Source organism: Mastigoproctus giganteus, chromosome 13 (genome assembly GCF_048544385.1).
Source record: "Mastigoproctus giganteus isolate SK-2022 chromosome 13, ASM4854438v1, whole genome shotgun sequence".
Classification (NCBI taxonomy): domain Eukaryota; kingdom Metazoa; phylum Arthropoda; class Arachnida; order Uropygi; family Thelyphonidae; genus Mastigoproctus; species Mastigoproctus giganteus.
In genome coordinates, this window is record NC_143587.1 from 18698967 (window position 1) to 18714041 (window position 15075).

At 36.8% G+C, this 15075-nt stretch overlaps 1 protein-coding gene across 1 annotated transcript in view; it reads left to right on the forward strand.

The window, feature by feature from the left end:
- olf186-M (Ki-ras-induced actin-interacting protein-IP3R-interacting domain olf186-M) overlaps positions 1-15075 on the forward strand; it is a 159413-nt gene that overhangs the window by 75762 nt on the left and 68576 nt on the right. Inside the window, exon 5 of the mRNA XM_090387893.1 lies at positions 2309-2357. Within this exon, the coding sequence (XP_090244019.1) occupies positions 2309-2357 (49 nt within the window). The remainder of the gene's footprint in view (positions 1-2308; positions 2358-15075) is intronic.

Here is a 15075-nt window from a genome sequence, read left to right on the forward strand (position 1 = left end):
TGGGATCACATTTGCACATCTCCAGTCTATGGGCAATGATAGTGTAGTGAGTTTTCTGTTCATCTAGAAGACTCAGTTTCAGTGTGCATTTCTTCAACCTCTTCATAATCATGGCTCGGTGTTGGTAAATTAAACATACAGGAGAAAAACTTTTATGCCTTTTTAATTTTTTTACTGGTTATAAATATTTTTCCCTTTTTTTATGAAAATTTGATTTTACTTTTTTTGATAATGTCGCTCTAGTGTTCAGCTATAAAGTCAAAATAGTAAAGAAATATTAAAGGCATTTATGTACATAGTTTTTCAATTTTTGCAAACTTCAATTCCTTAAAAACACACTCCAGGCAATGTATATGCTATTTGCAAACTCCCTTTAAGTATGGTTCCATCTCAGAGTTATTGATAAACTTTTGAGTCAGTATTATTCTTAGAGTGAATTTCTCATGAATATGTCTCATTTGCTTCTTTAAATGTGCTAAGATCAGATTGTAATGTTGCACATACTGTTCAAAAACTCACTTAAGTGAGTTTCCAAACAGTATGTACACAGCTTGAGTTAAAAAAAAAAAAAAAAAATGGTTCGAAAAAATTAACTATAATCAACTTAATTAACTAAAACCAATTACAGGTTTTAAACCCAAGTAATAAGAATGAATGAGTTATTGATTTACTGTAAAATTTAGGTGCAGTTCCAGCTTAGATGTGGTGATAAAACTTATAGCTTTTAAGTCTTCTCATGCATGTGCACCAGCTGTTTCTTTATTACATAATTTGCCCCTAGGACACTTCTTTAAATGTGTTAAGATCAGATTGTAATATATTGTGATATTTGAGAGATATCCTAATACATTACAATCTGATCCTTAAAGAAATGCATCTTATATGCATCATTGTGTGAACATTGTTTGCTACTAGAATCTGACCTCTGCATCACATAATTTTTGTCAAATCTTGACATAACTCTGGACTTGGATCATATTCTGGATTGATGTGGTAGAAAATACACTGGATAATAAAACTTTGATATCACTCCTTCTTCAACTTGAATTTATGCCCCATCGTGTGTGTGTGTGTGTGTGTGTGTGTAGTCTGAGAAAGAGGAAGAATGCTATCAGAGTTGAGCTTATGCAGTCCATTCAAAGACTTAAATGTCTCAATCAAAATTGCAGTGCTGCAGTTTGCAATTTTCTGAAAAAAAAATGTTGAACCAATGATGATTTGATTGAATCAGGAAGCACTTTTCAAATTAAATTGTAGTTTTATGGCTGCAGTTTGCAATTTTCTGAAAAAAATGTTGAACCAATGATGATTTGATTGAATCAGGAAGCACTTTATCAAATTAAATTGTTGTAGTTTTATGGCTGAATTGCTTTCTGCTGACCTTGGCATAATAGTATGCTTTCATGTACCTTTTTGTTTTGTTGTTGTTGTTGTTCAGTTCATAATTGTAATAATTTGAGAATGAGTTATATTTTTATTATTTTATTTTATTTTGTCTTTAATTTTCTTCACTTTTTTTTTTAACTTTTTTACTGTAATATAAAATAATTGTGTAATTTAGAATTTTAATTTTTTGTTCCTTCTATATTTTTATTTATATTTTATCTCAATTTTGTTTTTGTCTTGTGGCATATTTTCAAAAACTGATAAAATTAAAATGTTAATTTGTACTTTAATTAATCCTGAAGTGCAAAATTGTACAACCTTCCTAAAGTATGTTATTGAACTGTAACAACAATAGCAACACATACATTCTCATAAGAAAGTGACAATATTGTTTCTGTGAAGACTATGATAATAATGACCCAATGAACTTACATTGCTGATAAGATAGTCTGTGATGCCACTGTTATCTACATAAACATATTGTTATGCTCTTTTCATTGCATCACACAAAAGATCAGTAAAAGTAGAAAAATGAACAGTTTGTAGTTTGGCCTTATTTTCTTTTATTTATAAGGTCCCATTTCACATTTGGATTTATCTGTTTTTGAAATTTTTGCAAGACTGCTGAACTGTTGTTTATTATTAATGGTATTGGCAAGGAATTTCAGCTGTCTTTTTCTTAAAGTGGTTACCTGACCATACCATATTTTCATTTGCTCAAATGTGTAAGTACTTGTAATTAATAACTTTTCTGTTTTTCTGTAATAACTCTAGTTTTCTTCAGTAACCAGCCTTTAGAAGAGTTTCCCTTAATTGCAGTGAACACTGCCTAACATAGTCTAATGCTGTCTAATATTTGTATTACATAATTATGATTTATTATAAGTACAGCTTATTTTTTAGAGTTTATTTTTTTTTTTAGCTGTATCTGTTGCTGCTCATAGTGGACATCAATCACTTATGACAACAAGGTAAGAATCATTCTTTTAATATATACTGTTCATTACAGTATTAACATTTTATTGAATTATACTTAATGCAATCAACTACAGTGTTATTAGTAAAAATAAGCTGTATAAATTTATGTCCCACAGTCTACTAGACTTAGAATACCTGAACATTTAAATTTTATTAGAAACTATAGTAATTTGTATTGTTCATAGGCTGAGAAGACAGAAGATAATTTTGACATTAGGCTTGAATTTCCATAGATTATAATTTTTGGGAAATACATGTGATTGAAGATTGTTCCAGAAAACAGAAGTAGCAGGGATAAATGATGAAGAGGAAAAACTGGTTCTGCGAGTTTGGAGTTGGAGAGCATACTGCATGAAATCAGCAAATGGTTGCTGATTTCTGTATGTGTTCAGAATGGTTGGAAGGGAGTGGATGAATTATATGTAAATGCAGAAGAACAGTACCCATGGAAGTATGTAGCAGAAACTGAACATATATGAGACAGAGTAGAGAGACTTTTAGTAATGACTGTAAGATAACAGTCATTACTAAAATAACTTATTAGTAAAAATAATCTGTATAAATTTATGTATCACTGCATCTACCAGACTAAAATATCTGTACAATTGAAATTGCTACAGTGAAACTCTCATTATTTTAATATTAAACTGTATGCATTCTTAATTGCAAATACAGTATTTCAGCATAAAGATAGCCACTAGTTTATGCAGAGGGAGCATAATAGAAATAAAAGTAATTGACTATCATTAAATTTTAAACAAATATTTGAAGACAAAGATATATGGAGGATTTACAAAAGACTTCAAATTTGATATATAACTGATTTGAGGAATTGGCAGTAACCATTTTGCATTGAGGAAATTAAAAATTATAATTAGTGCCAAAAATAAGAAGTTAAAAAAAAAAAAAAAAAAAAAAAAAGATATTAAAACAAACACAGACAAAAAATATAGAAACCTTCTTGCTCAATAGTTAAATGACATTCTTATTGCTAATATGATTTTAGGTGAAGAATGGCAAAAATTTAAGAGAACATTATTGAGAGCTGCAAAAGAGGTATGTGTGAAGAAATCCTGTAAAGGTGAGAAATTCAGAAAGCCATTGTGAACTTCAGAAATTAAAGAGGCACTTGGAAGAATAAGACCAATAAATCTTTATTGGAATACCAAGGGATGATTTTGGAATGATATGAAAAACAAATATTAGGAAGATGGAAAATGTTTTGCTGTTGAAAATCCCAGAATAGGAAGAAAGACCACAATTACAGAAACCAAAAATGTTAGGAAACAGGTTAAAACCAAAAGGAGGATATTTTTGAAGTATAGAGTAAATATTTGGGTTTTCTGCATGAAATTTTTGAAGAAATTACTATACTACTGGGTTAGAAAAGGTCAGAGAAAATATTAAGTATGATGAAACTAGACCGGAAATCCTTAAAAATTGCAGAGAAAATAATGTTAAAATGGTTGCATCATATTATTCAGATATTGTTTTGTGAAGTGTACTAGTTCCAGATGACTAGGATAAGACATTAATCATTCTAGTATATAAAAAGAAAATAAAACAGAATGTGGAATTTCCAGAGAAATTTTATTCCTTAGTGTACCAAGTAAAATCAGTGAATACCATGTTGAACAATACCTATGTACTATCAGATAGACATATTGTCGAATGTAACTTTGAAAAAGAAGATATAAATGGTAAATGAATTTGAGGTATTGCTCAAAGCATCAAAACCGGATATTGTTTGGATATCAGAGACATGGTGTCACACAGATATAAGGAATGCAGAACTGGAATTTGGGGAGTACAACTTCTACAGAAAGGATAGGAGGGGTTATGCTATTAGTTAAGAAACACATAAAATCCTAGGAAGTGAAGCCAGTCGACATCGCTGGACAGTGCGGTGTCAAGTCAGTTTGGTGTGACATAAGCACTGGGAGATCAAAATTGAGAGTAGGAGTGTGCTATAGGCCTAATGACTCTGATGAGTATAATAAGAAACTGTACAGGGAAATAGAGTGGGCCAGTAAATCAGAGAGTCTTATAATGGGGGATTTTAATTTCCCAGATATTGACTGGAATTTGTGGTTTGGTCACTCACACACTATTAAGCCTTTTGTGGATTTATTGGATGATTGTTTTCTGCAGCAGTATGTTAGGGAGGCAACTAGGAGTAATACTCTTGATCTGATTATCAGTAGTGATTCTTCATGTATTAAGAATCTGCAGATAAAGAAACCACTAGGTGGCAGTGATCACAGTGTGCTGAAGTGGGATTTACTCAGAGGGGCACCTCCATAGCCAGGTGGGTAGGAGCAGCAGTGCGTAGCACACGCTTCTTGATTAGACCGGGGTTCGAGCCCATGACCACCAAATACAGAGGATGCGGAAAGGTCAGGGAATGACCACCACATATCCCCGGAGCAATATGGCCTTAGTTGCAAGTGCTCCTAAAAAAAAATCAAATAACAATAATAACTCAAAGAGGTAACTACCATCAAGGGTAAAGGAAAGGGTTTTTGCTTTCGCAAAGGTGACTAATGTGGTCTGAGACAGTATTTAAATTCTATAACGTGGGACCAACTGATGATGTTACCAATAACAAATTCAAAATGGGAATCATTCAAAGAATTAATCTTGGAAGCTACTAGGCTTTTCATACCAAGTAAGAAGTATTGTTCGAGATTTAGGCCTAAATGGATGTCAGATGAACTAATTAGACATGTGGCAGAGAAGAAAAATTCATGGGATACATATAAATTAACAGGTGACACAGAAGCCTATGATAGATATAAGCTGGTCTGTAACCAAGTCACAAAGGAGGTTAGGCAGGCAAAGGCAGATTACAAGAAATCTTTGGGAAGGGATGCAAAGAAAAACAGCAAAGAGTTCTTTACTTATGTAAACTCTAGAAGGAAGGGGATGAATCAGATTGGTCCAGCAGGGAGCTAAATGATTTTGTAATAACTGAGGGCAAAGTGGAGGAGAAATTGTTGAAGATAAACATAAGAAAGGCACCTTTGGTGGATGGAATCTATCCAATTATATTAAAGGAGGCAGCAAAGGAAGTAAGCAAACCCTTAGCCATAATTATGAGAGCTTCCTTGGACTCAGGGGAGGTACCCATGGACTGGAGATGTGTAAATATGACCCCAATCCACAAATCAAAAGGAGACACGTAATTACAGACCTGTTAGTTTAACTTCTGTTCCATGGAAAATTAATGAAGCATTGCAGGATCATCTAGACAAGACTTCAGTTATAGCCCGGACACAGCATGGGTTTGTTAAGGGGAAGTCTTGCCTGACCAATTTGATTGGATACTATTATGTAGTCACAAAGGAACTGGATGCAAAGAATAATTTTGATATCATATATTTGGATCTTAGAAAGGCTTTTGATACTGTTTGCACATGGAAGACTGCTGCACAAATTGGAGCAGTGTGGCATTGGAGGCAAATTGCTGTTGTGGATAAAGGGATGGTTGAGTGGGAGAAGACAGAGCGGTAATCAATGGACACTGCTCTTCGCTTTCTGTATTCATTAATGCTGCTGCAACAGGATCTAGAAAAGTTGAGCAGATGGGCTGAGAGGTGGCAACTAAAGTTTAACATTGACAAATGTAAAGCACTGCATATGGGAAGAAGTAACCCTAGAGTAACCTATCAACTGTGTGGTACTACACTGACAGTGGTAGAGAGTGAAAAGGAACTGGGGGTAATTGTGCAGGCAGATATGAAGTTTTCTGAGCATTGCAGATGGTCTGCAATGATATACTGGAATTTTTCTAGCAGGGATAAGGAGTTGATTATCCCCTGTATAAGGCAATGGTCAAGCCACACCTTGAATACTGTATACAAATTTGGAGGCCTCATTTTAAGAAGGATGTAGAGATGTTTGGAATGAGTACAGAGAAGGGCAACGAGATTAGTGAATGGATCAAAGGGTTGCTCTTACGAAGAAAGGCTTAAATTTTGCAAATTACAGTGCCTGGAGACTAGGCACTTGCGAGGTGATCTGATTGAGGTGTATAAAACCTTGAATGGCTTGAGCATGCTCAATGCTGATAGGAATCTTCCTCTTTCTCAGAATAATCGCCTCAGAGGGCATAAATTCAAATTGAGGATGGTCAGTTGTAGGATGGATGTGGAGAAGTTTGCCTTTAGCCAGCAGGTGGTTGATTGCTGGAACAAACTTCCATCTGTCGTTGTAGAAGTTGATAGCTTAAATAGATATAAGGCAGAACTAGACAAACATATGGAGCGAGTGGATAGGTGAAATGAGGTTTTTTTTTTTTTTTGGCTGATATATAAGCTTTCTTTCTTGCATCATGTGCCCTTGCTAATGCTTTATATCTACCTTAAAACTCATTATATCATAAAATCATTACAATGGATTTTGGAAAAAATTGATTCCCAATCTGTTGAACTGATGGAGGCATGGAAACATTTTTCAATTATGAACTGTATCGGAATCATACCTTTATCGCTCAAAGTAAAACCATCGACATTAAATGAGTGTTGGAAAAATTTATGGACAGAGTCAGTTCATTCGGGAAATATGGTCGAATCGGCAGAAAACGGAATCGGTGTGATAATAGAACTTGCTAAGTTGGTAGGAGGTTTTGATGATGTGACTACTGATGTTCACGAAATATTGGTAGAAAAAGTGAGACTGGCGAAGCGGATTTGGTGGAAATGGCAGCAGAGGTAAACCAAATCAATTCAGAGAATGATAGCGCAGTTGAAAATTCTGAAGTTCCAAATTTTACACTAAAAAGCATATGGGAAGGCATAAACTTAGCCGAGTAATTAGAATCTTTTCTTGAATGCAGATCATTCTACTGAAAGGAGCACAAAGTTCAAAAGGAGTTTCAAAAATGTTTAGCTCCATACTAAGAAATTTACAAAGATCCTATTTACAAAGATCCAAAAGCAAACAAACCCAATTACTGATTTTTTAAAGAGAGCAAAAGATACACGAACTCTAAGATGCTGCAGAAGAAAGTTCAGAAGGTGATATTCTGCAACAGACAAAACGTTCTTTTTTGATTGTGCTTAGCAGAGATGAAGAGGAAGAAAATTAAATGAACGTACATTATCTGACATATATGTATCACAGTTTGTAAGGTAAGATGTTTGTCAGTTATTACTATTTAAGTTACTACTATTATAAAAATAAAGTTAAAATATTTAGTTATTACTATTATAAAAATTAAGTTTCCGATAGTTATAAAAAATGGTGTATTTTTTGTTAGCTTTTGGAATGTAACCCCCCTTTTTATACTGGTTCTCTTAGTTCCGTATAGCATGGTTTGGCATTACACGAGATTTTGTAGGAACCAAATTACCGTGTTATGTGAGGGTTACCTGTGTGTGTGTGTATATATATATATATATATATATATATATATATATATTTATTTTATTATTTTTTTTTTTTTTTCAAGGAATAAGATGGGACTGAGTTTTATAAGGATTGAAATTAACTAATATATTACACATTGGAGAATTACTAGTAGTAGTGGATATTTGAGAAGTTGAAGCTGTTTGTGCACATCAAGGTTTCTCAAACTGGAGGTAGAAAGTAGTGTGAAATCCAATTGTTAAAAACAGCTAGAAGTCCATAAAATGGAAGCTTGTTTAAGAAGACCTTTATGCCAAGCAAGATCAAAAGCCTTCAAAATGTCAAGAGCAGCTATTTGAGTTACACCAGACTTTTCCATTGAATTTATCCAATAATCAGTGATATATGCCAATATATCACTAATGAATCTACATTGCCTGAATCCATATAGGCGATCATTGATTGGAAGGTTTTGAGATAGCCTGAGTTAGACTGAGGCTCTACTCTAATTATGCAATTATGTTTTGTAACTCTCATAGCATGAGGGTTTTGCCCTATTTTATTTAAGCTTTTTAAATCCTTCTACATCAAGCATTTAACATATCATGGGTATTTCTCATCCCGATTATCAGCTCGTTCACTTCGAGTGACCAGTTCGCCACTGATGAAATGCAAAAAGGGTCAAAACCAAGTGTGAGAAATAATGTATTTTAAATAAATAGCAAGGTACTTCTCTATTGGTGCCTCCGTAGGCAGGAGCAGCAGTGCATAGCACACACTTCTTGATTAGACCGGGGTTCGAGCCCGTGACCACCAAATACGGAGGATGGGGAAAGGTCAGGGAATGACCACCGCATATCCCTGGAGCAATATGGCCTTAGTTGCTAATGCTCCTAAAAAACAAATAACAAACAAACAAACTTCTCTATTAGAGTATTACTTTAAATAAAAGGTGCATAGTGTAACACATAGGCAACTTGTGATGAAGGGCCTCTGCAATATGAGATTCATCTACTTTTTTTTTTTTTTTTTTTTATGAAACCTCAAACAAGAGAGGTATTAGAACTTATAGTACTTAGTACAGTGCTTGGGTTGGAGGTTGAGAAGACAAAAGGAGATATTTGTTGACATTAGACTTGAACTTCTGTAGACTCTAATTTTCAGGAAATACATATGAAGGAAGGTTGTTCCAGAAAACAGCAGTTGAATGAATAAACAAGGAAGATGAAAAGTTGGTTCTATGAGTTTGAAGTTGGACAGTAAACGGATGTTGGCTGGTGGCAGCATGTATTTGGACTGCTTTGAAAGAGACAGTGGGAATTATAGAAGCCAATTCAGAAGAACAGTGCCCATGGAAGTATCTGTAGAAAAGGCATGCAGCAGAAACAGTACATCCATGAGACAAAGTGGAGAGACTCTGTTAGAGGTGGATTTGCAATTTGCACAGACTGAACAGCTGTTTGAAAGAAAAGTAATGCCAAGAGAGAAAGAGAAAACAAAGTTTTTTAGATGTGGAGGAAACAATATTTGTAATGTGCTTGTGCCAGGAGAGATTAGAAGTCTGGGTAATCCCCAAAAGAGATATCATTTTGCCTAGAAATCGGAGTGTCACCAAAGATAAGCATAGGAGCAGAAGAATCCTTTTTGTGAGATATAAGACAACCCTGAGTTTTAGAAGGATTGCAATCAACTAAGTTCTCTTTCTCAATGGAGAATTACCTGGAGATCGGCATTTAAGGAATTGGTTGCGGATATTCTAGAAGTTGAAGCTGATTGAGCAGGGCAAGGTTTCTCAAAATGGAAAGTGGAATGCAATGGACTATCATCGGCAAAACTATGGATAGGATTTCCAGTCAATGGAAGAAGGTCATTAATATACAAGAGGAAAAGAGTGGGGGAAATAACTGAACATTGGGGGACACCAGCATTAGTGGAGAAGTTAGAAGACAGAGAGCCATCTACCATCACCCTCAGGGAGTGATCAGAGAGAAAACTGGATAACCAATTACAAAAAACAGTTAGCAAGCCATAAGATTGAAGCTTGTTTAGAAGACCTCTATGCCAAACATGATTGAAATCCTTTGAGACTGCTTGTGTTTCACCAAACTTTTCCATTGAATTAGTCCATAAATGGGTAACATAAGCTAGAATATCACCAGTAGATCGACACTGATGGAATCCATATTGGCGATCGTTGATCAGACGGAATGTTTCTAGGTAGTTTAAGAGTTGGTGGTTAATTGATTTCTCCATTACTTCAGAAAGAGTAGAAGTAATTGTAATGGGATGAAAATTGGATTGGAGGGATTTGTCACCTTTTTAGGAACTGGCTGGATATGAGCAAATTTCCAAGCAGAAGGAAAAACACCTTTGCAATAAGAAAGTGAAAAAGGTGGCAAGAACAGGAGTAAGTTCAGGAGCACAGAGAGTGAAGAGTGAGAAATGAAGAAATACCGTCAGGACCTGGAGCTTTCTTAGCATCAAGATTCGTCAAAATCAGTCTGAGATCCTTTTATTATTATTATTATTATTATTATTAGCCATATGGTACAAGGAAGCCTGAGGCTTATGCTGCACCAGCCAAAAAAAAAAAAAAAAAAAAAAAATTCCCCGAGTTGCCCCCTGTGTGTGAGAGAGAGAGAGAGAGAGAGAGAGAGAGAGAGAGAGAGAGAGAGAGAGAGAGAGAGAGAGAGAGAGAGAGAGAGAGAGAGAGAGAGAGAGAGAGAGAAGTAGAAAGGCATCACCAAGAAAGAGAAGAATGATGATATCTAGCTCAGGACCCTTTTGACGGAAGACCGCAGGCGGCATTAAATGGAGCGTGTTGGGAATGGGAGAAGGTGTCTTACCAAGATCATTAATACATGAGTTGGAAGAAAAACGGTATGCTTGCAGGTCAGCTGTATCCTTGGCTTAAGTGACAACAGAACCATCTGGTTTTGACAGAGGTGGGGGGCAGAGATGGGCAAAGGTTACAGCCAATAGCTTTGACAAGAGACCAGAATACTTGGCGAACATTAGCGCAAGAAGCAAGTTTTCTACTCTTAGCCTGTTCAAAATCTAGTTTGGACTGATTAATAACTGCTTTACAATTGTTGTGAGCTTTGGTGTAGGCAGAAAATGAGACTGAAGAACTGGAAACAAGCCAATTACAAATGAACATATGCAACGTTCTTCTCTTGAACAGACTTAGCACATTTATTGGAAAACCAAGGTAAAGATAAAGGACGAAATTTTAAAGTGGAGTGTGGAATAAAGGATTCCATTCCTACAAGAATAATTTCACTGACACGATCTAAGCAAACGTTGACATCAGAAGTTTTGAAACAGTAATCCGACCAAGGAAAAGAAGAAAAATCTCGCAGGTCATCCCATTTTGCATTCTTGTAATGCCAAACAATAAGAGGTTGGGAATAGCTATGAGATAAAGTCACCACTGGAGAAGAGACAATCACCAACATGTGATCTGAGGTGCCTAAAGGACCACGCACTTCGACCGTGTACTTTGAAGGATTGTTTTTGAGAAAAAGATCAAGCATGTTGGCTGTATGGTTATGATTGTCCAGTATTCTTGTAGGTAAATGAACAATCTGTGCAAGGTCATTAGTAATTGCAAAAAACCTCAGCATTTCGACCAGCTGGGTCGGTGTGACTAGAAAACGGAAGCCAGCTGGAGTTGTGAACATTAAAATCACCAAGGAAAATTACCTCACTGTTAGGAAAGTTTGACTGGAGAAAGTCAAGTTGCAAAGAGAGAAAGTCAAAGAGCTCCAAGTGATTAGAGGAGTTGGGAGAATGGTAGAGACAACAGGTGAATTTGACACAATGAGGTAGAGAGATTTTAAGCCAGAGAAGATCGAAATGAGGAGATTCCAAATTGCCAAGTCTCTGATAGGGAATATTGGAATGGACATATGCACAAGTACCACCTTTGAGGCGAAAGGAATCATATAGCGAATAATTTGGGCAACTGAGATGAGCAATAGTTGAATCAACTGATAACTGAGATTCTCTCAGAAAAGTTACATGAGGTTAGGCAGACTGCAAGTGGAAATGGACATCATTGAGATTAGAATTAAGACCACGTATATTTGTGAAATGAACTAGGAAGTGATAAGGAGGTTTAGATCTTTTTGCAGATAAGCTTACTCTATTAGTTTGACAATTGGTGTATTCAATAGTAAGAAAAAGTGGGTATGGGACATGCTGTACGAAGTAATGAAATTTTTGGACATGGCATACACACGGTAAGAATATACCCAGATCCTTGACATAACGTGACTTCGACAATGCTCCCCACATACACACTACTCTGACTCCTTCCAGTCACTGTCTGGGGGAGTAGAGGTAGCAAGAATTTGTGCTGGTCCCGAAGGAACTAGTAGTTGTTGGTGACTCTATTGTCAGGGAAGCGGGGAACATGCTTTGTAAAAAGGATAGGTGGAACAGGACCAGGGTATGTCTGCCAGGGGGAAAGGTTGATGACGAATATCATCTTTTAAGGGCACAAAAGGTGATATAGTTGTACACGTTGGCACTAATGATATTAAGAGTAGGAGACCGGCAGAATTACTTAACAAGTACAGGTCACTGTTGAACAAAAGCCGAGAATTAGGGTTGAATTTGAAAGTGTCTGCAATTCTGCCCAGACACGATAGGAGGGAGTATATGATGAGAGCCTTGTCGATCAATTCGGCCCTGGAAAGATTGTGCAAGGCTCAAGGGGTAGAATTTTTTTCAGCCTGGACTGTACTTGTTAACAGGAGAGATTGCTTCTACAGGGATGGGATACACTTAAATAGAAAGGGTGCAAGAATATTTGCTGATGCTATTGAGGCAGTGTTAGGTGGGTCGGAAAACTGCTAGCTTGGGGGGAGACAAAGACCAATAGATTGACAGTAGCCACTGGCAGAGGTGAAAGAGATTCTTGCACTGCTTCTATTAGAATGAGCAGAAGCCTGAAAAACAAGATGCATGATATTTCAGAGACTGCTGGGAGCCATTGCAGTACAAGTAAACACATGGCTTGTGTTAGGGTAGCTAAGAATAGAAACAGGTGCAGGTGTACTTGCGTGTACACCAATGCTAGGAGTTTAGTAAATAAATTTGATGAATTTGAGGTATTGCTCAAAACATCAAAGGCAGATATTGTTGGGATATCAGAGACGTGGTGTCACACAGATATAAGGGATGCAGAACTGCAATTTGGGGAGTACAACGTCTACAGAAAGGATAGACAGGATAGGAAGGGGGGAGGAGTTATGCTATTAGTTAAGAAACACATAAAAACCAAGGAAGTGAAGCCAGTCGACATCGCTGGACAGTGCAGTGTTGAGTCAGTTTGGTGTGACATGAGCATTGGGAGATCAAAATTGAGAGTAGGAGTGTGCTATAGGCCTAATGACTCTGATGAGTATAATAAGAAACTGTACAGGGAAATAGAGTGGGCCAGTAAATCAGAGAGTCTTATAATGGGAGATTTTAATTTCCCAGATATTGACGGGAATTTGGGGGCTGGTCACTCACACACTAGCAGGGCTTTTGTGGATTTATTGGATGATTGTTTTCTACATCAGCATGTTCGGGAGGCAACTAGAGGGAGTAATACTCTTGATTTGATTATCAGCAGTGATTCTTCATGCATTAAGAATCTGCAGATAAATGAACCACTAGGTGGCAGTGATCACAGTGTGCTGAAGTGGGATTTACTCAAAGAGGTAACTACCATTAGGGGTAAAGGGAAGGGTTATTGCTTCCGTAAAGGCGACTACGATGGACTGAGACAGTATTTAAATTCTATACAGTGGGACCAACTGATGATGTTACCAACAGCAAATTCAAAATGGGAAGCATTCAAAGAATTAATCTTGGAAGCTACTAGGCTTTACATACCAACTAAGAAATATTGTTCAAGGTTTAGGCCAAAATGGATGTCAGATGAACTAATGAGGCATATGGCAGAGAAGAAAAATGCATGGGATACTTACAAATTAACACATGACACAGAAGCCTATGATAGATACAAGTTGATAAGCAACCAAGTTACAAAGGAGGTTAGGCAGGCGAAGGCAGATTACGAGAAATCCTTGGCAAGGGATGCAAAGAAAAACAGCAAAGAGTTCTTTACTTATGTAAACTCTAGAAGGAAGGGGATGAATCAGATTGGTCCACTTGATATTGATGGGTCAACTGTTGATGACCCTGCTCAGGTAGCTAACAAATGAAATGAATATTTTGCATCGACATTCACACATGAGGAGTTATTCAGCGAGGGGAATGCCAGAGGTGTATTCAACTCTAGCAGTAAGCTACAGAATCTTGAAATAACTGGGAGTAAAGTGGAGGAGAAACTGTTGAAGATAAACACAAGAAAGGCACCCGGGGTGGATGGGATCTTTCCAGTTATATTAAAGGAGGTAGCAAAGGAAGTAAGCAAACCCTTAGCCATAATTATGAGAGCTTCCTTGGACTCAGGGGAGGTACCCATAGACTGGAAATGTGCAAATGTGACCCCAATTCACAAAGGAGGATCAAAGGCTGACACTATGATATAGTTGTACACGTTGGTACTAATGATATTAAGAGTAGGAGACCGGCGGAATTACTCAACAAGTACAGGTCACTGTTGAAAAAAAGCCGTGAAATAGGGTTGAATTTGAAAGTGTCTGCAATTCTGCCCAGACACGATAGGAGGGAGTACATGATGAGAGCCTTGTCGATCAATTCGGCCCTGGAAAGATTGTGCAAGGCTCAAGGGGTAGAATTTTTTTTCAGCCTGGACTGTACTTGTTAACAGGAGAGATTGCTTCTACAGGGATGGGATACACTTAAATAGAAAGGGTGCAAGAATATTTGCTGATGCTATCGAGGCAGTGTTAGGTGGGTCGGAAAACTGCTAGTTTGGGGGGATACAAAGACTAATAATTTAACAGTAACCGCAGGCAGAGGTGAAGGTGATTCTTGCACAACTTCTATTAGAATAAGAAGCGACCTGGAGCGAGGGGTGTTGGGGGTTTCAGGGACGGATGGCAGTCATCATGGAATAGTTGGGTATATGGGATGTGTTAGGGTAACAGGGAATAGGCATAGGAGCATGTATGCTTGCATGTATACCAATGCTAGAAGTATAGTAAATAAATTTGATGAACTTGAAGTGTTGGTCAAGACATCAAAGGCGGATATTGTTGGGATAGCAGAGACGTGGTGTCACAAAGATATAAGGAATGCAGAACTGGAATTTGGGGAGTACAATATGTACAGAAAGGATAGACAGGACAGTAAGGGAGGGGGTGTTATGCTGTTAATTAAGAAAAACATAAAATCAAAGGAAGTGCACCCAGTTAATATAGATGAACAGTGCTCTGT